We start from the raw sequence: 27,456 nt of genomic DNA, 5'->3' as shown, positions 1-27,456 counted from the left end.
ACGTCAGCTTTAAAAAAAAAAACTTGTTTGGTTTCATAGTAGGGGGGCTGGTACTTACTGGCTTATGTGCTGCCCTGACCTACCAGAAAATTGGCAAGACGGCTGCCACCAGAACCACGACCCCTCACTTGTCCATCATGATTAATGAGTTGGGCAAGGTGATGCATTCTCAGACTGCGTTAACGAACTCAGGCGCAAGTTGGATGACGTCTCGGAGCAAATGCACACCTTGCAGAAGAAGATTTCAGAGACCGGGGAATATTCATAATTTGGGATCTGGTTTGTTCATGTGAAACTGTAAAAGTGTTTTTCACTGCTCAACCACAAAATGGGAGGCTTATCAGCCTCTGAAGGACAAACTGCCCGTTGTTTTCCTCCAGAAGAATGTCTACAGCCTTGGTGAACATTCAGCTGCCCCGTATCTTCTTTAACTCCCACACGGAGAGAACTGACTCACACATGGACAGACTGGAAGCATGCTCCATTCCCCCCCGCTTCCTGCTCCCTACCACACACCACTTCTCCCCAAGCTGGGGCCCTCACCCACTTTGCCTCAGTTCGGATGATGAACTGCTTCAAGTTTAGAGCATATAAACAATGTCAAATGTATATGTGTTGTCTTTAATTTTGTTGTGTGCCATTACTATGGTAAACAAGTAATAATTGTGGATTAATTGCTGTATTTTGTCTGAGGTAATTGAAGTGTAAACGTAATCTCGTTGTTGCATTTGTAATGACAATGATAATAAATCTAATTCTATTCTATTGCATTATCGCACCCTTTGATTTGATATTTATTTTTTTTATCTTTATGGCATTTGACACTGATGTGTGTGAAAACAGAAGAATTTAAGACTTAAATCCATAAGAAAACAAAGTTAACAAGGTATGAAATTGGCATATTAGTAGTATGCTAACAAGATCGTAATATAAAAAGATTAATAGTACAAATAAATGTTTTTTTCATATCTGGGTCAGCTGCTCCTTGTTTCTCACAGTGATTGCCACAGCAGAGCCAAGGAAGACCTGCATTTCAATTCAATTTTGGCACAAGTTTTATGCCGGATGCCCTTCCTGATGTCCTGATACACACACACAGACACACACACACAGCTTTTTGTACGGCTGCGCAGAACAGTTGCCACGTACTAGTGGGCGTAGTCTCAACTGGAAGACGCTTCCTGTACTCAGGTGTAGCTAGGCTAATCTCTGTGACTAATCAGTCACAGTTCGGCGAAAGCAGTGAAATACAGCGTGGGCAAGTCGTCTGATTCAGGTGAGAGTCTTTCCTGGGAGTTTAAATACACATAATACACTGTCGGTGTCTCTCGTTCTCATTCACAGAAGAGTCGCATTTATCAGTGCTTGGCTAACATGTAGCTTGAACTGTAATTAGCATTAGTGTGTCAGCGATTCGTTATCAAATCAGACTTAAATTCACCCAAATGCGTATCGGAGTTTCCTTAGAACGTGCCGATAACTGAAAATGATCGGTTATTAAACTCTTATTAAATGTCATACAAAAAAAATTATTGTCCGACGCAAGGCGTTAGCTCATGTAGCTTAGCCAGATGTGTAAAGTTACACAGCAAGTTGCTCTGTTTAAAAGTGAGATCGAGGCAGGTTTTGTGTACTGGAACATACGGCGACGAATAAAAACTGTATATTAAGTGTGTGGCATTTTCGTGAGCATTTATCGTTAAATTATGTCACTGACAGCAGATTAAATGGCCTATTGTGCGTTAGCGTTCATGGGCTGTGTTTGCGTTAAAGCAGATGACTGCGGTTTAAAACGCTTTCCTCCTTTTTATCCCTTTAACAAATTTAGCGAACTTCTAATTCTTATGATTCTTCCAAGTGAAGTGTTGAATACGAGTTAAAATTATTATTCGCTGTATTCAGATCCACAGTTTAGTCGCAAAAATAACGCAGTAATCCATTGGTTGTTGACCCATTTTGACGGTAACTCCATGCTAAGTGTGCTAGCTCCCACACAATCCTTAGCATTCTGGATCTGACAGATCTGAAAGTGGATTTAACATTCGTTAGTTTTCAAGCAAGTGAAGTGGTGTACACGACCTGAACCATAATGTGAAGGCAAACTTAGGTGTCTCCATAACATGCAGTTACACTTGAAATGCAGATTTCTGAACTAGAGTAGTGCTCTTCAGAGTACAAACTAAATTCAGTGGCCAACTGTGCTTCAAAGGAATTGACTTTTTGATTATTACATTGACCCCTGGCCATCATAATATTTCAGTCTGCTGGATGTGGATGTCCTGAAGAATTAAGAGAACTTTGCAGAGCAGGTTTCTCTGGGGGATATAGGGATGGGTATGGCAGAGTTTAACAGTGTATACACACACACACACACACACACACACACACACACACGTGTGTCTCTCTGTAGTTGTGAAGACATAATGCATCCCATAGCCCCATACTTAATACTAATCCAAAAAAAACCCCCACAAATACTGGGTTTTGGTTACCCATCCCTAGTGGGATAGGGGTTGGGCCTACCAATGTATAGACCAGGGTTTGAGCCCAGGTGTGTGTCTGTCTGTCTGTCAGGCTATCTGGCTGTGTCCTTGGACATGCCATTTCATTTGCATTGTCCCACTCCACCCAGCTGCAGATGGGTACTGGTCTTGACTGGGGAAGTAATCTGTGATTCCCATCTAGGGGCAAATGTAGACTTTTACTCCCTTCATGCTATGGTATCTGGAGATAAAGCCCAGCACTAATTGGCCTATTTATATTTAACTCTGCTGGTGGTCTTTGAATGCTTTTTGTGGCCTAAATTGATTTTTCATTAAGCGTTTGATTCGGAATATGTGGGACATCTGAGAGTTTGTGGGATCCCCAGTATGTTACTTGATATCTTAGCCAGTTGATGGACAAGCACTTGAGTGGTGTGTTGCATAGAGGTGGAGCCTCTGACTTCTTTCTAGTGAATGTTGCATTTGTCAGGAATGTTTTCTGGCTCCTACTGTGTTCACTGGTTCTATGGAGTGGCTGTAGGGTAAAATCATGGAGTCCAACAACCTTTGCCCTTTGTTAGTGATGAAATGTTCACTGCCCCTAACTTTGCACATGATGTGGGTGGCTAAATTGTAGCACTTCAGAAGATGAGTGAGGGCTGTAATCATCCTGGATCAAGAATAAAGTCCACACTTTGAATGACGTTTTGGACTTGGCCATCATTAGTTTGTGTATGTATGTGATTAAAGTGTCAGATTTCTTGAGATTCACTTACTTTACAGTTCATGAGTGTATTCACCTGCAGATAGAATTGAAAACCTGTACCCTCTGGGTTAGATGAGGATTTTTTTTGTAACGAAATAGTCTCTGGGGTGGAATGATCAGTGTCCTCATTATATTTTAATTTTGTGTCACAAAGATTGCTGGGGATTAAAATCTCAATTCTGACTGCTCTAATTTTAGCTAGTAATACCCTGGTGGATATATGTGCTCTTCAAGTGTGCCTTTTACACAACGTGCGTGAACATATCAAACAACATCTAATAAAGTTCTGACAAGTTTGAACAAAAAGCAGTTCTCAACTTTGAGTAATTTTGCTAAAAGATAAAAGGCAGAAATAAATGCCAAAGATGGCTCACTCTTTGACAAGAGTCAAATCTCAAACTCTATCCTGTTTGGACTACTTGAGGACAGTCACCCACAATATTTTTTTTCAGTATCATGGAAGGTTTTTGTTTCTTCATTTAGTTTGTTTTTATCCACATTGTGAATTTTGACAGTTTTTATGGGTTGCTTGTAGGCTTTCTACTTAAGAACTTTCATGTAAACTTCCAGATGCATCAAATTAGGCATAAACATGGCCTCCTTGGTGGGAGAAATTAACAAAAGTGAGAACCCAGTTCTAAAAGTCTTGTATGAAATGTACGCAGGATTGTCAAAGATCCACCTAATACAGCTGGAAGCTTCTTCTCTGTCTGTGATCTATAGTCTTAGAGAACCATCTTGGCCACCTCACTGGGTGATGTTTGACCCTTAGACTCTACAGTAGAGTGAATCTAAAGCTTGCTGGGAAGATTTGCAAAGTGAATCTCTTTGTTTGATTTTCTTACCCACAAACATCAGGGCTTCGCCCTTTCTTCAGAATTATCTTCTCAAACATATGACAAAATGTCAGCTGATGTAACACAATCACTCATACCATATTAGAAATAACTCTTACTGAAGGGTCACACCCACAGCAGCATTCTTCCAAAGAATTAATGATGATTATTTAGTCGAGGTTGAATGTGATACAAACTGGAGTTGGTCTGTGATGGTGTAATGACATGTAAACTGTAGTTCTGACTTGGTTTTCTTATGAGTAATTGTTTTTTGAATAGTGATTATATCTGGGTTTAACAGTGCAGTATTTACTTTTTTGCTGATGATTATGTCCTCTGTCAGTCTGATCAGCATTAAATCCTTGCAGAGAACAAATTTCAAAACTTTTTCTTTTTACTTTATTTACCTAAAGGTGTACAGCCTTTGTTTTTTTTTTTTGTTTTTTTTAAGTTTTAGGTCATAAAAATAATTTTCTTTAGCACCACTGTAATTTTATTCATTAGCATTTAAATAAGTGATTAATAATGTGATATTGCCAGACAGCAAAATGTTTGCTGTCTGGAAACAATTTAGAATATCAACCCCTGATGGGTAGAAATTAAAGTGATGGCATACATTTGGTAGTGACATCATAGATCATGTGGAGGCTTCCCCCAAGCTGCACGATGCTTCCCAGCAAGGATGCTGGGAAGGACACAGTGACTGCCAGTTGGTGTAAAGAGAGGCAGCGTGATGTCAGCTGGCTGCTCACTCGAGCAAAGTAAACCAAGATGGTGGAAAACACTCAAACGGTTTATTTCTGTATAAATCTAATATATTTTGTAAAGGTAGCAAGAAATAAACACTTCTAAATCTAAAAACACTGTTTTTGAAACTAGATAACGCCGTTGAAGTAGGTTACAGGGCATCTTGTTGACGTTGGATATGTACACGCCCCCGGGAATGCAGATCAAGCAAGTGGGTAATCTCAAAATTTCATGCATGCGCACACGCGCTTCCCCCTGTGGTCTGTCTGCATGATGGCCTATGAAGGAAAATAAAATATTTGCCATGGACCCCCCCGATAAATATGTTCTCTTCATTAAAAAGAGTTGTAATTTTGTACTGTCTTACAAAAATAAATCAGCATTGTAAAGCTTGCGCAATTTGAAAGTCCGTACAGCTTTAAAAATGCAAATTTACATGAGATTAAAATCATTCTTTACATCTTTAGCCTGATTTTATAAATACAAGGCCTCACATGTTTTTTTTTTCTCCTCATTATGTAGAGTTGGAATAAATGTGATTTCATTCTGTGTGAGGATGTTTGAGTGTTACTACAGCATATAACCAATGAAACGAGAGCAAAGACAAGCAGGCTCGTTCTCCTGAAAACGTTTCCTTTGTTCCTTCGTTCCTTTTTAAAGTGGTGGGGAACAGAAGCGGTCGGACAACACCATGAACGGCCAACTGGACCTGAGTGGGAAGCTGATTATCAAAGCACAGTTGGGCGACGACATCAGACGCATCCCCATCCATAATGAAGACATTACGTACGATGAGCTAGTGCTAATGATGCAGCGCGTCTTCAGGGGAAAGCTGCAGAGCAACGACGAGGTCACCATCAAATACAAGGATGAAGGTGGGTTCAAGATGTAGAAATCTTCCATCAACACTTGAAAATGATGACTGATTTGTGACAAATTTCCTGGGGGTAGGAACGGGCAAGAGATTTTGCTGCAGCAAATTCCTTTGCTGGAGGATGTTTGGTTACAGTTATTTGTGTTTACGTTTTGTAGATGATGATCTCATCACAATCTTCGACAGCTCTGACCTCTCCTTTGCCATCCAGTGTAGTAGAATACTCAAACTGACTTTGTTTGGTAAGTTATGAAAGCATTTGTTGTCTGTAGACTCTTAATAAACACACACAGCTGTACCAGCAAATTCAAACTGATGAATTCAAAAGTTTAAAAGTTTGTGTTCTATTCTTCATAATAAGATCAAGATCAGTTGAGTGGAGCTTCACTTCCACTAACCTCTCACCAGGGGGCAGTCCAGCTTCGTGCTGCACAAAGTGACCCTCGGTTTCCAATGGCAGTTATCTGCACTTGTAGTTTGAAGTGTAATTTTTAATTACTGGTTAAATACAGAGACAGTGTGTCACATTTGCTAATTGATGCATTCATGAAGCAACACTGTGCTGGTTAAACCACTCCTGCCTTTTATTATGGTAAATGGACTGCATTTATATAGATGCATCAGACACTCAAAGCACTTTACAGTTATGCCTCACATTCACCCCGATGTCAGGGTGCTGCCATACAAGGTGCTCACTACACAGTCAGGCGGGGACTTGAACCGAGGATCTTCTGGTCTCAAGCCCAACACCTTAACAACTAGACCATCACCTCCCCCATGAGAAATTTTAATTATGTTGCACCCCAACCTTGTCCATAGTCACCCAGTAGCTCTGTAGTTACAATGCCTATCAAAAGCACCGACGTCTTGGACACATTTTATTTTTTTTCTTTCTGGTGACTTGTAGTTTTAGTGTGCTCAAGCCTGACTGCGTTTCGCAACATGCATCCAGCTGGTTTCAGAGCTGCTGGTAACCGTGTAGAGTTTAGATAACAAAATTATAGATGAGTGGGTAGTTTCTGTGTAGGCTCTCAGTTGTCCAGGTGGTTTCCATAGTAGAGAAGCTTGAATCTTCGACTGGACTGGGTTGCTTGACGTGAGGACGTTTCGCTTCAAATCACAGAAGCTTCCTCAGCTAAAATTCTTGCTCTGGTAGTCTGACTTCTATCTTGACTCTTGTAGAGAAGAATGAACCAGAAGCCAACAAAAGCTGGAGTTTTTAACCTAGCCAGACCCCTCCTACCGAGAGGCCGACTGCTGTAGGCTAGTGACTAAACAATAGCTCTAATTAGCACCTATTGTGCTCTAGTTAGCACTCTCCTAATGATGGGATGGAAGCCTCCCCTGATGGCTCCCTTGACGACTCTCCTGATAACGTGAATGACTCATTACCATGAACAAAAGACTGAAACTGCTTTGACCTGAGTACCCCATTGTAAACAGGAGACAAAGCGTGTCTGAGACCCGCCCCCCGGTTAAGGCTGGGTTTCAACTGTTTTACAAAGAATGCTTCCTTGACACCTCTCTCAAACCATTTCTTCTCTCTGGCTAGTTAAAATCTTAGCCAGAGAGAAGAAATCCCAGCCAGTTTTTATAGACAATATGAAAAATGATGAATGATGCCATCTTGTAACTTAGCAGATTAAAAGATGATAATTCAACAGAAAGTAAGGTTGAACTCATGAGGTCATAGTGAAGTTTGATGCACCAAATCAATGCCAAATGCAACTTTGTTTTTCCCGTCGAAGTCCGTTTCCTGTCAATCCTTGAGTTTACTGAGTTCGCGCCCCACATTAAGCTACCGGGAGGCAGGAAAATCCCCAACAGTGACAAAACTTTTCATCAGCACTGCATATGCGTCAAGGCACATTTGAAACACTGTTCACGAATGTATTGATACTTTTATTGAGACATTGTTCCTGAGTCCTGTATGGAAAAGAAAATGTGCTGAGCACCGCCACCTAGTTGGATACACCATATCAGACTATGAATTTCATATTTAAAGACTAAACTCAGCACTAGCACAGACATTGCTTGTTTAACTTTATGATTCAATTTGGCAGCGCAGTCTCGTTTGAGGGCAGGTGCTAAAGGAGTAGAATATGACACATGATGTACTTTCTCTACTTCCGGGGACAAAAACACAGCATTTTCATGAATTTGTTGGTCAAATTACATGCAAACAAAGTGAAAAGGCAAAGAAAAAGTGACAGTGCGGTGGGAAAGTGGACATGTGTTGCAGTTAGTTTATGACTTGGAGCATAAACATGTTGAGGAAACTTTGCAGGCGAGAGAACATAGCTACTCTGGTTAGCTATGTAGGCTAACACTTAACGACATGACGTCTCCCATTTGCCTTGTCTTCCCTTCTCCACTGGGAACCAAAAAAAAAAAGATTTTGCGACTGGTTCGGTGATTGTAGTCCAAAACAAAACAGCACACAATTTTTCCATGTGAAGTTATGCTGCGTATATATTGCACAACGGGAGCGGCTGTCCCCATAAGTGGTCAAATCCCGTGATATCACACAGGGTTCAAATGAGACCGCACTGCCCTATTAAGAAATGTTCCGAACAATGATGCCACACAGACCTTTCAAAATAACAGTTGTGTAGAGAACATGCTACGTGCAATTTTAAACAGTCAAGTTCATTAAAAGTAAAATTTGCTTCCAAAAAATTAGCCATTTGATCTTGATCATTAACAGATGGGGGAAGTGATGGTCTAGTGGCTAAGCAGTGGGCTTGAGACCAAAGGATCCTCAGTTCAAACTCCTGCCAGACTGGAAAAATCACTAAGTGCCCTTCAGGAAGGTCTTTAATCCTGCAGAGCACCTTGCATGGCAGCACTCTGGTGTGTGTGTGTGTGTGTGTGTGTGTGTGTGTGTGTGTGTGTGTGTGTGTGTGTGTGTGTGTGTGTGTGTGTGTGTGTGTGTGTGTGTGTGTGTGTGAGAGAGAGAGAGAGATTATGAGGCTTAAATTCATTTTAATTATATAGCGTGAAATCACAACAATGCTGCCTCAAGGTGCTTCACACAAATCCTGAGCAAGCACATCGGTGACCGTGGTAAGAAAAAAACTCCCTCTTGTTATTATGAGGAAGAAGCTTCAAGGAGACCAGGCTAAGAGAGGTGGCCCACTGCTCAGGCCATTCAAATGTTTACAAGGATTTACACATTTTACAAGAAGGCATGATTGTAAAGTGCTTTGAGCTTCTGATTCATCTCAACAGTTTGATTTCCTGTTTTCTGTTTCTTCAGCTTTGTAAACTTTGTAAAAACCTTGTAACTGTTAGAACAGCCTAAGCAGCAGGTCACCCCTCTGAGTCTGGTCTGCTTGAGGGTTCTTCTTCAGTATCTTCAGATGGAGTTTTTCCTTACCACTGTTGTCTGTGTGCTTGCTCTAGGGGTTGGTAAGGTCAGACCTTACTCGTGTGAAGTGCCTTGAGGCAGCTTTGTTGTGATTTGGTGTTGTATAAAATTAAATTAGTTGATTCAGATGGGAAAGCACTGTATAAATGCAGCCCATTCTAATCAAAATGAAATCCCTTCTCCCTATCCATAGGCCCAGTGTACCTAACATGATGATCTAAACCACATTAGCAGTTCTTAAGATGTCTTGCTAACATGCATTCATAAAAACATAATTGCATACAGGCCGAGAGATGATCACAGAAGTGCATGGATTTGACAGCATCACAGAACAAACAAACTCATAAATTATGGGCACTTTATTTGTTTTTCCACACATGTACAGCAATGGTATCACTTATGCAAATATGCATGACCCGTCCAAGGTTTGGACAAGTCGAGGTTTGCACAGTATGTTAGCTCACATTATTTTTATCACTGTAAATGAGTCAACAATTTCTGATTTTCCAGTGTATTGAAATATATCAAAAGAGAATATTTGCAAGAAAGCAAACAAGACAGAATTATTACAGCAAAGTTTAATGCGTGTTGTGCACATTGTCTAATTTTTATTTTACTCACCTGCTACTTATTAGCTTAGCTTTATGCACCACTATTTTCTAACTTTAAATCACTTTTTTTTTTTTTTATTGTGCATTTAAAAAAAATCATTGCTTTATGTTTCACGGACTTGGTGCACAAATGCAGTTTTCAAGCCTTCAGTTTGAAGGTGTTGAATATTTCAAATAATAATAATAATGTGGGAAAACACACCACTCAATCATAACACTTGTAATAATGTTTGGATCAGGAATATTTATTTCTCCAAATGTCAAAGTGACTTGTTCTTGCTCATGCGCAATTAGTAGCGGAACGTCCTTTAATCTGTAGTGACAGTGTAGTTTCCTTCGCTCTCATCCTGTTTACACTAAGACACCCCCCCCCCCATCCTGTTGAGTTGGCGACATGGGTTGTGCAGGACACATCTGACCAATCCCAGCCACCTGCATCACCTCTAATTCAAACAATGTTGGCATTTATCAAATAAATCTTTGTCTTTTGAACGTGTGGGGGTGTAAATTAACAACCAATTGTGACTGTAGATTTAAGTAGCCAATTAAAATCATGACCTGATGATGTCATCAAGTTCACATCATCCGGTGCGAGCGCCACTACGTTCTGTGCCCTTCATGACTTGATCTATTTTTTGCTTCTCTGGAAGTTTTTTTTTTGTGTGTGTGTCTGTGTGTTAGCGCGCGTGCAAATTGCCGCACATGCAAAAGTAGCTGTCTGCTTAAAAAAGTGTTGAAAAATTGCCTTCATGTCTGTTTTTCCTCTCACATCAAACATAAAGGCATTCTTGTGAGTGCATAAAGCCATCTGTTCACCGTCTGTAAACTTTTTTTTTTTTTTTTTATGATGGCTCTGTGTGTGCGCACGTGCAAAAGTAATGTGGCATCATTTGAATGTTTTGTCACACCTGGACGTAGCTTATAGTCCACTGGATCCACTGTTCCTGGACAGAGAGCAGATTTTTGTTTTATTGTAATCCTCCTTAAAGTATAGTTGTGGCTCTTCTTCATTTCATGACTTCACGTGGATCAGCCATTTCCAGACACGTGTCAAGTTCGTGAGTCAAAGTTGCTGGAATCTCATGTTGGTTGTGAGTCAGTGTAGTGCGTGTCACTGGCTGTATGCAGATAAGCAGAAACATTTTTGTTTTAATGGCCAACTGGTCCTGTCTAGTTTTGACAGTTTGCTTAAAGTTGGTCCTTGTTTTTTTTATGCAGGTTAGCTTTAATGAAAATCTTTAGATGTGATTAACAGTGCCTGTATGGCTGCAGGTCAACCCGGGAAACATGAATGTATCACATCATGATCACTTCATTTTGAGATCAGTTTCTCGATTAAATGTGGAATCTGACATACAAACTAGATAATAAACTAATACCGTCAGTATCCTTCTAGCTGTTGTCACAAATTGCTTCATGGTTGCAGCCCCATTTCAGATGATCACTGTAATTCCAGTTATTCAGTGTTAACCGCTAATAGATTTAATTTAGATCTAAAAGCTTCTGCATGACTGATGAGCTCATAGGGTACTATGAGCTCATCAGTCACTTTCTTATCCCAAGCGCCAGGTCCTTGAGCCAGGCATTCCAATAACTTGATCATGGAGTAAAGTGAGAGGTTTTCTGGTGAGGAAATGGAGCTGCATGATAAGACAAGCTCAAGTCACTAAAAAAAATGGGCTGCTACCAATCAGAGGTTCCAAGAACTGTGATGCATTCAGATTGTTTGACAAACAGTTCAAAAGTCCAAATCCTTGAAATTGTGATTTTAAAACTACTTTGGGGAAACCAACTAATCACATTGGAGAAGGTTGAACCAGTCATTATTCAGAGACTTTGTTTGGTGACAAATGATTGATTATAAATATTTTGGTATTTGTCTGGCTAAATGCTCAGAATTTAGAGTCTGTCCCAGATAATGATAAATGGTAAATGGACTGCATTTATATAGCACTTTTTCATCTGCATCAGTCACTCAAAGCGCTTTACAAATAATCCCTCACATTCACCCTGATGTGAGAGTGCTGCCATACAAGGTACTCCCTACACACCGGGAGCAACTAGTGGGTTCAGGACCTTTCCCAAGGGCCCTTAGTGATTTTCTGTTCAGGCTGGGATTTGAACTGGGGATTCTCTGGTCTGAAGCCCAACGCTTAACCACTAGACCATCACCTCCCCAGATCTATTTCAATGAGGGGGCGTCGGTTCAGGAAAGTAATTAAGGTGCAGCCGAGGGGATCATTGTTCTGTTAAAGTGATCAAGTCTCCAGTTCTATCAATCACCTGTATGAAGTCAAACTCCTACAGAACTTGAGATGGGAAAATGTTTGACTTGGCATACCCCCCCCCCCCCCCCCCAACACCAAAAAGAGTTATTGACGTTTATATTTTCACTGTCCTACCTCACTTGTCGTTTTATGTCCCTGTATTATTTTCAGTGAATGGTCAGCCGCGGCCTTTGGAATCCAGTCAGGTGAAATACCTGCGCAGAGAGCTCATTGAGCTCAGGAACAAAGTCAACAATCTCCTGGATAGTCTGGAACCACCCACAGAGCACGGCCTGGCTGCCATTACTCCAGACAGTGGTAAGAATTCATTTTGTTCGTCTCTCTGCCACACAAACAGTTTTTCTTCCTTTAATCATTCATTCTGCAATGAAGTCAAAGAGCTTGGGGAAAACACATTTATCCTCCAACACCAACAGACACTTCCTGATAATGACTGCGTGTCCCATCAGAACATCATCCTTATTTCTCATCATAACACTCGCTGTCGTTGGTTTTGCTGGTAACTGTTAGCATGTCTGTCACACTGATTACTGTGCGCATGCGTGGAGTAACAGGAAGTAGAAGGCAATAACGCACTCTCTAATGGTAGTTTGTAAATTTAAAGTTTACGATGAAAACTTAAAAAACTAAACTATTCTCAGTTCTTCAGCTCTTTGCTCTTGCCCCTGATGCGAGGTGTTATAGGGGTTCTTGCAGACTAGAAGTGAGTCTAGGCAACACAGATAGTGACTGTCATCACCATGTGGTTGGTGACTAGTCGACGTTGAGCTACGAGTATCATCACCACATTGTCAGTGGCTAGTTGACATCAAGCTACGAATTTCACGGTCGTGTGGTCTGTGGCTAATCAGCCCACAGCTACAAGTGTTGAAACCGCGTGGTTAATGACTAGCTGGCATGAGGCTATGACAGTCAGAACCGCGTGGTCAGTGACTAGCTGGCATGAAGCTGCGAGTGTCGAAACCGCGTGGTCAATGGCTAGATGGCATGAGGCTACGAGTTCTCGAAACCGCGTGGTCAACGGCTAGATAGCATGAGGCTACGAGTTCTCGAAACCGCGTGGTCAATGACTAGCTGGCATGAAGCTACGAGTGTCGAAACCGCGTGGTCAGTGACTAGCTGGCATGAAGCTACGAGTGTGGAAACCGCGTGGTCAGTGACTAGCTGGCATGAAGCTACGAGTGTGGAAACCGCGTGGTCACTGACTAGCTGGCATGAAGCTACGAGTGTCGAAACCGCGTGGTCACTGACTAGCTGGCATGAAGCTACGAGTGTCGAAACCGCCTGGTCACTGACTAGCTGGCATGAAGCTACGAGTATCGAAACCACGTTGGCTGGTAGCTAGCCAGCATCAAGGTACGAGTGTCATCTCAGTGCAGTAAAGTCAAGTTGTTTAGTCGCAGTGAGCCCAAGTTCCGTCTGGACTCCACAACAATCTTCTGCTCATTCTGCAGTGTTTATCTGAAGTAGACGATGTCATGTGGAATTCACGTGTTAGTAAGATGTTTGGTCTGTCGTAGTCTGCATTCTCACGCCAAATCACACGTGGTGATCTCTCGGAACAAGACCAAAAGAAGAATGCCATGTTTTTCTTCCCTTTATCAAGTGCTGCGCTAGTTAAACGGGTTTCTTCAGTAATCTGATTACCTCACCGTTCATGAACCAGTGGTTTGACTGAGAGATTCTGCACAAGTGATGGGCTTCTGTTCACATGGGCAGCCATAAAAGAGCGTACACTGTTCACACTCACAGTTTCATACTGAAACAAATAGTGGATTTCTGTTGTTTTCTTTCTTGGGATAATTAGGCCCTTGTAACTGGTGGCACACTTTCCTTTGTTGTAATAAGTCTCATTTAATCGACTGAAATTGTTGTGAAAGTTGTGTTTGTCTGTGTTGGTCCTCAGTCATTTCTATGCGCATTTCTAGAATCAGTGGATGGACGTGAAGGAAAGGTGGTGCCGGCAGACCCCACAGTAAAACAGGCCACCCCAGTCAGTGCAGCCAGTATGTCTGCCTTCGACCCGCTAAAAAACCAGGACGAGGTCAACAAGAACGTCATCTCTGCTTTTGGTCTGAGTGAGGAACAGGGCCCAGGTATTTCCCACCATGCAAAAAAAGTACCTTTTTTATATACTTTTTTATAGGTAGGCGTGTATTTTATGTGTCTGTCACAGGAGGTGATAAACACATGCAGCTCATAATATTGATTAGATCCATGTATGTCCAGCTTTATTTACACAGAATAAAAGCAATTTTCACTTAGTGGCTATGATTCTGGCATTGATGTGGACAGCGGCAACAGCAGTCAGTCCTAGTCTGCAGGTCAAAATGAATTGTCTTTTATCCTGTGACTCTTGAGCACATCACATATCAGGCGTTTGTCATGTAATACATTTGTTTCTCTCGTGTGCGCGTCTAGCTCCACCTGCAGCTGCGGCCGAGGATCGTTCGGGAACCCCTGACAGCATCAATTCTTCCTCGTCTGCACCCCCTCAGCCTGGAGTTCACCCCCAGCAGGCCCCTTATCCTGGAGTACAGCAGGGACCCCCAGCAGCCATGGATGGTGAGACATATTCATGTATTATTTTGCTATAGCCAAACGAGCGTGCACAGTGGGCCAGGGATGTGTAAGGAGTGATTTCTACATGATAGCAAGGGTGTCACACATCCATGATGTCACCTTGAGCAAAGTGTCTGCAACAAATCTGAATTTGCAAATGATTAAATGTAGTGCAAATTTAAAAAAAAATCAATTCATTTTATTAAAATCTGCAAAACGCCAGTTTCCAAATTAATTAAATCCATTTATACAGCAACAAATCACAACATAAGTCACACCAGTTGTGTGAGTAGTCACATCTTGGTTTCTGTAGAAGCCTCCAGGTTCCACTCATTTATATATTTGGTAAATAGAGACTGAATGTAGGCTACATTCTACAAACTATGACAAAGTAAATTTAAATATTGAGGTGGAAGACAAAGGAAATCATGAATTTAGTTTTGTAGTGTGAAGCACACATGGAGATGCGCTGCAGTGCCAAAATGTAAAAGACTGATCTCTTCAAGATGATTTAACTCTTACATAATTTACATTTTGTCACATTTTTAAAAATGCATAGATCACATCAACATGCAGATCCCATATCTGATCTTCTGTGGCCACATTGGGCCTCATGTATAAACGTTGCGTACGGCGATATTTGAGCATATATGGGGTGTACGCCAAAATGGCTGCACTACTTGGCATTTATCAATGTGGTCGTTGGTGTACAGTGCACTGAAAATATACACCAAGTCGGGAGGTGGTGTAAATTATACACCAAAATGAACTAGCACTGGAATCCACATAAAAATGAAAATGATCGACATGATAAACAGTGCCATTATACAACCCCTGGCAATAATTATGGAATCACCGGCCTCGGAGGATGTTCATTCAGTTTAATTTTGTAGAAAAAAGCAGATCACAGACATGACACAAAACTAAAGTCATTTCAAATGGCAACTTTCTGGCTTTAAGAAACACTATAAGAAATCAGGAAAAAAAATTGTGGCAGTCAGTAACGGTTACTTTTTTAGACCAAGCAGAGGGAAAAAAATATGGACTCACTCAATTCTGAGGAATAAATTATGGAATCACTCTGTAAATTTTCATCCCCAAAACTAACACCTGCATCAAATCAGATCTGCTCGTTAGTCTGCATCTAAAAAGGAGTGATCACTCCTTGGAGAGCTGTTGCACCAAGTGGACTGACATGAATCATGGCTCCAACACGAGAGATGTCAATTGAAACAAAGGAGAGGATTATCAAACTCTTAAAAGAGGGTAACTCATCATGCAATGTTGCAAAAGATGTTGGTTGTTCACAGTCAGCTGTGTCTAAACTCTGGACCAAATACAAACAACATGGGAAGGTTGTTAAAGGCAAACATACTGGTAGACCAAGGAAGACATCAAAGCGTCAAGACAGAAAACTTAAAGCAATATGTCTCAAAAATTGAAAATGCACAACTAAACAAATGAGGAACGAATGGGAGGAAACTGGAGTCGACGTCTGTGACCGAACTGTAAGAAACTGCCTAAAGGAAATGGGATTTACATACAGAAAAGCTAAACGAAAGCCATCATTAACACCTAAACAGAAAGAAACAAGGTTACAATGGGCTAAGGAAAATCCAATCGTGGACTGTGGATGACTGGATGAAAGTCATATTCATTGATGAATCTCGAATCTGCATTGGGCAAGGTGATGATGCTGGAACTTTTGTTTGGTGCCATTCCAATGAGATTTATAAAGATGACTGCCTGAAGAGAACATGTAAATTTCCACAGTCATTGATGATATGGGGCTGCATGTCAGGTAAAGGCACTGGGGAGATGGCTGTCATTACATCATCAATAAATGCACAAGTTTACGTTGATATTTTGGACACTTTCCTTATCCCATCAGTTGAAAGAATGTTTGGGGATGTTGAAATCATTTTTCAAGATCATAATGCATCTTGCCATAGAGCAAAAGCTGTGAAAACATTCCTTGCAAAAAGACACATAGGGTCAATGTCATGGCCTGCAAATAGTCCAGATCTTAATCCAATTGAAAATCTTTGGTGGAAGTTGAAGAAAATGGTCCATGACAAGGCTCCAACCTGCAAAGCTGATCTGGCAACAGCAATCAGAGAAAGTTGGAGCCAGATTGATGAAGAGTACTGTTTGTCACTCATTAAGTCCATGCCTCAGAGACTGCAAGCTGTTATAAAAGCCAGAGGTGGTGCAACAAAATACTAGTGATGTGTTGGAGCGTTCTTTTGTTTTTCATGATTCCATAATTTTTTCCTCAGAATTGAGTGATTCCATATTTTTTTCCATCTGCTTGGTCTAAAAAAGTAACCGTTATTGACTGCCACAATATTTTTTCCTGATTTCTTATAGTGTTTCTTAAAGCCAGAAAGTTGCCATTTGAAATGACTTTAGTTTTGTGTCATGTCTGTGATCTGCTTTTTTTTTTTTTACAAAATTAAACAACTGAATGAACATCCTCCGAGGCCGGTGATTCCATAATTTTTGCCAGGGGTTGTACAAATCAATGCATATGTTACATAAATAACACTTTCTTGATTATACTACATAATAATTAATACAAATCCCGCTTTTGCGGGATTGTTGGTCTGTGGAGCACGATCCGTGGCCACAGCGCTGACCGCCTTTTTCTCCACACTTCGAGCCTGGAGCCAGAGCAGCGCTGAGCTTAACTTTATGTGGTGTGATCGTTTTAGACAATGAAATTGATAATTACAACTGTACTGTTGTCATTCCCTTCGCCCGTGCTGCAATCAGATTTTGTTTTCTCCATTCATTTAACATAAAATAAATAAAGAAATTTAAAAAATAAAGAAATCTGAAAAATAAGGCGTGTCTTATTAATTGAGCTAGCAAATATCCACATGTCAAGAATTATTGACATGTGAAAAGAGAACAATACTTTTTGATTATACTACAAAACAATTAATACGACGGCCGCTTTTAACGCTCTATTGGCACACGTCATGATTGATGAAGTTCTTTTTCTTTGCCGTCTTCCTGGCTTCCATGTCGTGAAATGAGGGTGTGTCTGAAGCGGAGTCTGAATATTTATGGGCGTGTTCATTGTAATTACGATTGTTTTCACCTGCCGCATTTATCAAGGTCACGTCGGGCGTACGCCGGAAATGGGCAGGTGCGCACTGCTTGATACATGTCACGGCAACTTTGATGTACTTCAAATTTACTACGGAAATTTACGCCACAAGCGCGTAACGTTGATACATGAGGCCCATTGAGTGGGGGGAGAAAAGCCAAAATAACTTGCTTACCTTATTTCCTGCTGACATACAGTTTCACATTTATTGAGCTTGTTGCGAACAAACAAAATCTGGAGCAAATTAAATCGCTCATTTTAAGATGAGCTATACACTCTATGTAAACACCACCACCAGTGTAGGTCCTATTTCTTCTGTACTGCAGTTACACTAACATTTAAAACAAAAAAATTCCCCTGTGGTGGTTTGTTTGGTGCGATTTTTAGCATCCATTTTATGGTCAAAACAAATTATTTGTACCAAGTGGTCTGAATATATTAAAACTGTAATGGGGCTATTCCACAAAGCACAGTTTAATCCCGAATAGAAAATTGGGGTACGTTTTGAAGCATCATAGTAACTTCTTGATCCATCTTTGGTAATCTTGAACAAACTTAGTATACTCAATCGTTACGGTCAACATCAACACCAGATTAAAAATCGGGAGGCAAATTTTTAACAGTTTATAAATTTCATCCCAGTTCTTGAAATCGTTGATGGTGCATGGTAACGTCCAGGTATTCACAGTCTTAACAGCTTTAGACATGTTCGAAATTCTTCAGTGTATTCATAGTGACTACGGCATGAAACTTGTTTGATCGTACTCCACTGGATTAAAAATTTACAGCTGAAGCAGCGTTTGATGTGGTTTTTGATCATGTTTGGCTGAGAGCTCTTTTCTTTCATTTTCGTGCTGGTTGCCAAGCTTGCACTTTATAAGCCAGCCGGGTTCCAGGTCTGCACGTGGTAAGCCAGCCCGTTAAGAGGCAAGCTGAAGTAAGCTGTTCCAGTCTGTTTCTGCGCATTTTTTGATTGTGTGCGATTTTAGTGGAACGACGCCCTGTAAAGCACCAAATGACTGGCTTCGTACATTTTCATCTCCTTTATTCTGACTGTCTATAGTACTAATGGTGATATGGAATTGACCTGCGATCAATCAAGGGGTTTCTTTTGACAAAATCTACACCGTAAAGAGGGGGAGAAATAAAACAAACAAACCTCAAAACAACTGTTAAAGGGTGACTAAAAGCCAAAAGTCAAGATGGATACGGAAAACTTTCCAGGTCACTAAAAGTCCCTTTGATTGTAATTAAATTAAAAAGATTTTAAGTGGTGGAAACAGGATGTCACAGCTGTAAAACTTTTGAACACAATGTTCTCCAAAACAGGGACCGTACGAGAGTGAAGCCACTAAGAGACAGAAGATAGCTCTGAAGGAGTTGCAGGCTCATAGTAGTTGTATTGTAAAGGCAAAAGCTGTTGCCAAAGAGTTTAACCAATCACAGCTTTGTTATATAGTAACAAGTGTTGTGACATCATAGGTATAAGAAATAAATGAACCCAACACACACACTGATTTCCATCAGCTAATATGCAGTTTTATCTGAGGCCTTTTTAAAAGCAGACTTGAGCTCATATTTATGCAAGCTCGTCTTATTTGTTGCCACGGTTCCGTAAGCAGATGACACGCATTCTTATCTTGGAAAAGTTAAAGGACCTCAGCAGTAATTAACAGCTAAATAACAAATGATAAACACGTGTTTTATCACAGATGTCTGTGGTTCTTTTATTAGATGGGCACGTGTGTTTGGTGTGAAATCCCTTTATTTATTTATTTATTTATTCATTGTCTTTTAGGTCATTGTAGAGCCAAATAATTTGTTCCACTGACATTTCCCCAACTTTAGTTTTCTGTCCTCCCCAAACAAAGTGTGGGTTCATTACATACCCCCTCTTTGGTCGGGTGTGTCAGCAGGAGTATAATGAACCTTTCAGCTACACTTGAGGTGAATTCCCGAAGCCAGCGGGGTCTGACACCCACGTGTCATTTCCTGTGTCTTTTATAACACACACACAAGAAGCCAGTGCTTTCTTATACTCCAAATATAGCTGTGTTCATCTGAGAGCTGTTGATGAGCAAACAGATTGGTAACACACCATTTATGAGACCTGCATGCTACCACACCCCCCAAAATAAAATACAAAAGAAAAAAAACAAATTGTGCATATTACACCATGATTTGCCTGACTCGGCAAGCGTGCTCCTCAGCACATTACACCATATCTCAAGAACTGCTCATCACATCGTAATTTTGGTGAGAAATTGTTTGCCAAGTGCAAATCTTAACTGAATTATTCTTATGGTAAGACCCCCCCAAAAAAAGTAAGTAAATCCCTTCAGATGCTCCTTTTTTCACTCGAGGTCGCCACAGCAGATCCAAGGTGGATCTGCATGTTGATTTGGCACAGGTTTTACACCGGATGTCCTTCCTGACACAACTCGACATTACATGGAGAAATGTGGCAGGGGTGAGATTTGAACTGGATTTGAACTTTTCGCTATGTGCACTTTCCTTAGCTTTTCCCGCATCTTTTTTTTTTTTTTTTTTTACTTTATGCCTCATCTCCTTGTACTCCTGTCTACATTAATCATCTGACTTTCCCAATTTTTATTTAACCAACCTGTTAGTTAATTTCCTCTAAGTCTTCGTTCCACCACCAGTTCTTCTCGTCTTCCCTCCACTGTTCAGCCATCACACCAAGTACCTTCAAAGCTGTCTCCCTCAACACATCTGCAATAGTTGTCCAGAATCACATCCCCTCTATCCAGGGTCTGTCTCACCTCCTCACTCCAATTTTCCATCTGATCCTTGGTTCACCTCCAAAGTCATCCTACAAACCACCATCTGATGCTGTCTACCTACACTCCCCCCGTCACAACCTTATTCTCCAATTTCTTTTAGGTTGCATTTCCGTGTGCACCTTCTCCATTCTTGATACTTCACCCTGCGCTTTTTCTTATTAAAATGTTGATGACGGGCATTTCCTTTTTTTTTTTTTTTTTTTGCAAAATCTACCACCATCTGCCCTTCCTTATTCCTCTCCTTGATACCATGTCTACCCATTACTTCATCACTTCTGTTCCCTTCACCAACGTGCCCAATGAGATCTGTTCCACTAACTGCTCTTCCATCGTTGGGTAAACTCTCGGCTTATCTAACTCATGCCAGAAGACGTCTTTCTCCACCTCACTACATATCTGTGGGGCATACATACTGATGACATTTGTCATCACCCCTTCAGTTTCCAACGTCACACTCATCACCCTGTCAGACATTCACTTCACCTGTAACACACTCTTAGCATTCCTTTTTTTTTTTAAGAATGACACCAACACTATTTCTTCTCCCATCCACACCATGATATAACAGTTTGACCCTACCTCTGAGGATCCTGGACTTACTTCTCTTCCACTTAATCTTTTGTACGGAAATTGTTTGCCTTTCTCCTCTCTGGTATATCAGCCAACTCTCTCTGTCTTTGCTCATACTGCCGGCAGTCACAGTCCTAACTCTCACTTCCACACTTCTATCTTTCTTCCTCTCTCGCTACCTCCGGACATGTTCACCACCTCTTCTTCTTTCCCCAACAGTAGCCCAATTTCATATGCATGCTATTGGACAGCAATAGTGGTGGTGCTTGGGAAACATTATGCTGGATGTCCTTCCTGCTTCCATCCTCTTCTCGTACCCAGAGTTCAGAGCAGCACTCAGAATAAACTGGCTCTACAACCCATTCGATTTAAATGTGTATCACATGTCAGTGTTCCAAGCAGGGGTGTTTTTTTTCTTGGCAGTGGTACACATGCATCGAGTGCCCACATCGTTAAATAAAATTCTAGGTTTTTAGAAGATGATTTGCTCCCATAATTAAAAACAAAATTGAGTGAACATTCAGTGATCATAAAGATGAGCACGTCAGTGGCCTCATTGCTTTTTCTTTTACAGTACAGAGTTATTTAGTCTTTGGTATTTAACTATTCTCTGACACAATTGGTGAAGAATATGACAAGAATTTCTAGTCTGCAGAGGTGGGAGTAAGTCACAATCAAGTCACTTTCAAGTCATGAATTGCAAGCTCACTTGAGACTTGACTTGGGACTTGCAGATTGACTTGACAGTGACTTACTCCCACCTCTACTAGTCTGCACTGTTACTCTCCCGAGAGTAAAATACCACAATTTCCGCAGTTGCAGAAAGCAGAAAATTGACCCCACTTTCACTGGCATGTGAGAAATCAGCGGGCCCATTTTTACCGACGGCTCTTTGTGCTTTTCATATGTCATCAGACCAACTTCAGTGCCAGGCAGGAGAATTTAGGAGTAACCGTGCAGTTTGTTAATGGAAGATTTTGTTTGCCAAGACATTGCATGCCTGCTGAGCATTCAAATGGAAACCTTCTCGGCTAATTGACAACAAGAAAGGGGAGCGAAATAAAGAGCTCCATTGTCCTCAAAATACAATGACTTGCTTTAGTATCGGTGTTAAACAAAAGCATATTGATTAGTCTCAATGTTTTTAATGTTTGCTGTGTTGAGAAACCGCACCGACTTGCATGAAGTTTGAATCGTAAAGATGTCATCCACTGTCACGGTGGTTTCTGATGAGGTCATAGTTGAAACGGTGCAGTGGGATGGCACCTTTCACTTTGAATTATTGGACACACGTGCTAACCAGAATGTGAGGAGCCACTCTGTCCTTGAACTCTTTGTAAATGTTTCTTTGTCTGCTCGGGCACCTGCGTGCTCTCCTATACAGTCCGGAGCGCCGCTGTTCACTGTAAATGCGCTCGAGTGAGAGTTCTTTGGGCTAATGGGAACAAATGGTTACACAAAAACTGGTTACAGCTGGATTCACTGAAGCACTTGTGTTATTCTGTCCAGATGCATAAATGTTTCCTTCAAACATACTGCTAGAGTGTCTTTAAAACGTCCTCGCCCCTCCCAGGTTTTTCCATGTTTTTCTGCATTTTTAATTTTCTAATCTCACTCGAGAGGAAATTAAGCCTCTGATCCATTTGGGGATTTAGCTCATCACCACAATATTATGGATCATTGCTATTACAAGCAGCCTAAGCTTTAGAAGTTAAATTAACTGACAAAGATGTTGATTTCAAACTACATGGAACTTAATAAAAACACATGTTGAGCAAGGCAAAAGCAATCAGCGTCTGTTTTTGCTATACGAGGTCTATTGGATAAGAAACCAACACTTTTTTTTTTTTTTTTAACTATATGGATTTGAATGACATGCGATTACAATCAGCGTCTGTTTTGGCTATACGAGATCTATTAGATAAGAAACCGACACTTTTTTTTTTTTAACTATATGGATTTGAATGACGTGCGATTACACCAATCATGCTTGAACCCTCGTGCGCATGCGTGAGTTTTTTCACGCGTGTCGGTGACGTCATTTCCCTGTGGGCAGGCCTTGAGTGAGATGTGGTCCAGCCCTCTCGGCTGAATTCCTTTGTTTCACACGCTGCTCGAGACGGCGCGCGTTGCTTTATCAAAATTTTTTCTGGACCTGTGAGGAATATCCGAGTGGACACTATTCGAGAAATTAAGCTGGTTTTCGGTGAAAAGTTTAACGGCTGATGAGAGATTATGGGGTGTTTCTGTCGGTGTAAGGACTTCCCATGAAGCGGGACGTCGCGCAGCACTTCCAGGCGCCGTCGTCGGCCTGTTTCGACCTGAAAACATCCTAATTTAAGGCTTAATTCACCCAGGACGTCGTGGGAACAGAGAAGATTCAGAAGAGGCTGGCATGAGGACTTTATGCGGACATTCCATTGTTTAAGGACATTTTTTAATGAGACGTGCGCGCAAATTCGCCGAGTCGTTTCCGTGACGACTCAGCGAATCTGTGTGCGCCGCGACAGGAAAAACACTTCCGTGTTGAAAACCATTTGTAAAATTCAGGCGGCTTTTGATGGTTTTCAACAAGTGAGTAACTGAGAAATTGTTTAACAGCTTGGGCATGTTCCAACTTGCCCGTTAAGGTTTCCAACGGTGTTTTTCCTGTCGCGACCCCCCGCGGTCGGGTCCGGCCCGACATGCGACTCTGCCAGCACGTTCTTTCATTACAAAATGTCCGTTAACAATGGAATGTCCAAATAAACTCCTCATGCCGACTTCTTCTGAAAGTTCTCTGTTCTCTGACGACTTCCTGGGTCAACAGAGCCTGAAATTAGGAAGTTTGCAACTTGAAACGGCGAGACGCTGCCGCCTCGAAGCGCAGATCGCCGTCAGGCACCGTGGGCCGTCCTTACGGCGACACTACCAGACCAAAATCTCTCATCAGCCGTTACAATTTTTACCGAAAACCAGCTCAATTTATCGAATGGTGTCCACTCAGTTCTGCCTTACAGTTTTGAAAAAATTTTGATCAAACAAAGCAGCAGTCTCTGAGCCATTCCTAAACAATGAAAAAATCGACGAGAGGGTGGGCCACTCCTCACTCAAAGACTGCCCACAGGCGAATGACGTAAGCGACAGGCGTGAAAAAACTCTCGCATGCCCACGAGGGTTCAAGCATGTCTGATGTAATCACATGTGATTCAAATCCATATGGTTTTTGAAAAAAATAATAAGGTCGGATACTTTTCTAATAGACCTCGTATTCAAGCAAAACCCTGCAAGAGAGTTGTGTGGAATTGTGAACAGGTTATTTGAGTAACCATTGATACTAAAATAATAATGTTAATAAGATAGTCAGAAAGAAGCAGTCAGAAAATACCTGTTTATTTTTCCCATTGAGTTTAAAAACAAAAACTCTCACTTTTTTTTTTTTTTTTACTTTAACCAGTTTATTTAAAAATCCTTTATGTGGGCTTGCTCAGAGGTAGGATTGTGCTGAGTAAGAATACATAATCACTGTGGGTCAACAGTCCAACTGTTTTTCATCAAAACAATTAAAGTTCCTCAAGTCTTTGCTTGTGTACATTTGGTAAAGTTTATTATTTTGAAGGTTGTGAAGTTCAGTGTTCATTTTTGGCTTCCAATTGGCATAAAAGCAAAATTTGTCAGTCACAGAATTTGGCTTATGTTTGTGTCTACAGGGCAGATGTACCAGCAGTACCAGGCTCCAGGTGGGTACCCTCCTCAACAACCAGGTGCTCCACCCCAGCAGCAACAGCAGCCGTACGGTATGCAGTACCCTGGTAAGAGTAGCCAAAAAGGTATTTACCATTCTGTGATGTGGCTCCTTCCTATTCTGAGAGTAAATTAAATATGTTCCCTCTGTTCTTGTATCTTCAGCAGGTTATAGCGCCCAACCCGGAGCCCCTCAGCCTGGTCCACCACAGCCTCAGCCGCAGCAGTTTCAGAACTACCCACCTCCCTCCTCCCAGGCTTCTGCCCCTGGTCCAGCCCAAGCCCCGGGTTTCCAGGGCGGACAGCAGCCATCCCATCCAGTTCAGGGTGCCCAGCAGTATCCACCAGGAGCCTTTCCTCCCCAAAACTATACCTCCCAAGGCGCCCAGCCTGCTAACTACAGCCTGCCGCCCAACTCTCAGCCTGGCCCAGGATACCAGACCCGACCTGGTTACACCCCACCCCCAGGCAGTACCCCTCCGCCCGGGGCTGCGAACCCCTATGCCCGCAACCGGCCCCCTTATGGCCAGGGTTACACTCAACCAGGTCCTGGATACCGGTAAACTGATTCTCACTCTCCTCCACCCCCCAAACCCATCTTCCTTTGTGGCTCCAACTGTGTTTAGGGTGAGTGCATAAATTGCCCTTTCCCTTGTACAAATACGAATTCCAAATGCGACACAAGCTTTGCCGGTTCTGAAGGTTAGTGTTTGTATGCTGTCAGTCCTTCAAACAACTCTGTTGTTGTCCTAGTGTCTGTTTTGTTTTTTGTTTTGTTTTCGCCCCTTTTTTTGTGCCACCCCATTGTGTCTGCTGTGTGGAAATCTAAACAGTCTGTTTGCACACACCTGCAAGACGAAGCGAACTGTTGCCAACTGGTTACACTTCATTTTGCAAAAGATCAGCATCTGTATTTCGCATAAATTGGCGAGGAGCATCTGGACATTGCCTTATGCAGCATTTAGCTTAGCCGCCTGCTGAAATGGGCCACAACAGAAGCCTGTCTTGTTATGATAAATTGTCATTGTTGTGGTGTTAATCATCTTCACTTGATGCTATTATCTGGGTTACTGGATTAATCCAAATTATCAGAAGATACTTTAGATTGAGATGCTTGTTTTATGAGTTCACTCTCTAGCCAGAAACTTTCTTGGCAAGCTGTGATATGAGCTTAGCTACCTAGGAGAGGTGATATTTTGAAGTTATTATATATATAGATAAAATTTAACAATGGCACACTGTATCCAACAAACGTACAGCTATTTAAAAACAGCTGAACAATTCTAGTAAGAAATTGCACCAACTAAACTGCCTTTTCTGCACCTCCAAGACCTGTACTTGAGTGACAGACTGCACCTCATATAGCATACTAATTGCTTGCATTAAAATGGAGTCTGATTGGACCACAAATAATGATATATCATAGAGATGCAACAAGCTACGCACAGCGCCTGCAATGTCCGGAACAAAAACAAAGGAATGGAAAGGTATGACTATGGTGGCCCAGAGAGATTAGAACTCTTTCAAATTAAGACAATACTAGCAAATGCAAAAAAAAAAAGGATACTAAAAAAAAAAACACTATCTACATTAGTTTGCAACAGGTAGGTGATCAAAAATGTCATGCTAATTGAAAAAAGAAAATGCTTGCAAACATGGTGAACACCAACAAATATAACCTGCAACATGTGCAACAGTTTAATTTGATAGTCTGCTGTAAATTCACAAAACGCACCCAAAATCACAGATGCCGAACTCCACAACGCAACGGAAGTACTAAACAATACAACAAGAGGGTTCTTCCCAGAGGAATTTCACTGTTCAATACACTGCGAGTAAAATGTTTAAATAGAATTGTTTTAGGAGTAGAATCATAAATAAAAGAAACAAAAAAATTGGCAGGAAACCTCTTTGTGTTGTATTTCTGTTGTGTTGTGGAGTTTTGCAGGATATCACTTTTTGGGTACATTGTGTCAATTTGCAGCAGATGCATTATAAAAATGTTTGCATGAGTTTTGTGTGTTTGCAAATGTTTTTAAGTTGTGTGTGTGTGTGGTGGGGGGGGGGGTGTTTTTTGTTCCTCCAGTTTGCAGAATTTTTTTTAATCTAACTACCTATAATTGATGCAGTTTCTTATATATATATATTAGTGTGTGTGTGTGTTTGGGGACCATTTAATTCTTCAGTCAAGCTCTATATAATAAAAAGTATTGATGATTAATATGATGCCAGCCACTATTTTTGACATTTCCTTCAGTTCACGCTAGTACAACCTAGTATGAATTTTAGGCCCTGATTTGTCATGCAAACGCGTGTATTTCACCTCCTCAAACAAATCCAGTCATATGTGATTGCAGCATTGCTGAGGTTTGCAGCCAAAATGGAAGTGTGACCACCCCCTTTTTTCTTTCCTGGTTAATTTGGGAACCACGTTGATGTAGTTGTCATACTGCCCCCTGTTGAACACTCGTGAAGTGAAGGTTCTGATGTGAATAACAAGGGTCGGGACGTTTTAGCTTGTTAGAACACCTCCAGTTTAGCTTGCTGTTTCTCTTGTCACTGGTTTTTACTAATAAATCAAATGCCACCTTGACGTGAGATTAATTATGTATAATATGTATCTTTTTTCCTTGGAGTCTAATAAATGATTGGGATTGATTTGGACTTGGTGGTTTTGCTGGTGTTGCTCCTCTGAGAACATTATCTC

At 41.3% G+C, this 27,456-nt stretch overlaps 1 protein-coding gene across 5 annotated transcripts; it reads left to right on the top strand.

Moving 5' to 3' along the window:
* The first annotated feature begins 1,149 nt into the window (after window positions 1–1,149).
* Window positions 1,150–27,413, top strand: tfg (trafficking from ER to golgi regulator). Of its 5 annotated transcripts, XR_004564777.1 has the most exons (9): window positions 1,150–1,276; window positions 5,493–5,707; window positions 5,865–5,948; window positions 12,126–12,272; window positions 13,904–14,071; window positions 14,397–14,540; window positions 24,716–24,835; window positions 24,915–25,937; window positions 26,080–27,413. XR_004564777.1 is itself a non-coding variant. In XM_034186246.1 (8 exons), exons 2-8 carry the CDS (start codon window positions 5,524–5,526, stop codon window positions 25,310–25,312), a joined length of 1,224 nt encoding a protein of 407 aa, XP_034042137.1. In that variant the 5' UTR covers window positions 1,150–1,276; window positions 5,493–5,523; the 3' UTR covers window positions 25,313–27,413. The 5 variants fall into 5 exon arrangements, 4 of the variants coding, with proteins under 4 accessions (XP_034042137.1, XP_034042136.1, XP_034042135.1 ...); XM_034186246.1 differs by having other exon boundaries at window positions 24,716–24,817; window positions 24,918–27,413; XM_034186245.1 differs by having other exon boundaries at window positions 24,716–24,817; window positions 24,915–27,413.
* Window positions 27,414–27,456: the final 43 nt, after the last annotated feature.

This window comes from Thalassophryne amazonica, chromosome 14 (assembly GCF_902500255.1).
Source record: "Thalassophryne amazonica chromosome 14, fThaAma1.1, whole genome shotgun sequence".
Taxonomy (NCBI): Eukaryota; Metazoa; Chordata; class Actinopteri; order Batrachoidiformes; family Batrachoididae; genus Thalassophryne; species Thalassophryne amazonica.
This window is presented reverse-complemented; position numbering and strand designations above follow the sequence as displayed.

Coding starts and splice junctions, on each gene's coding strand:
- tfg (XM_034186243.1), top strand. CDS start 5,524: ATGAACGGCCAACTGGACCTGAGTGGGAAGCTGATTATCAAAGCACAG. Junction 5,949..12,125: donor ACTCAAACTGACTTTGTTTG/GTAAGTTATGAA, acceptor TATTATTTTCAG/TGAATGGTCAGCCGCGGCCT. Junction 14,541..24,715: donor ACCCCCAGCAGCCATGGATG/GTGAGACATATT, acceptor TTGTGTCTACAG/GGCAGATGTACCAGCAGTAC.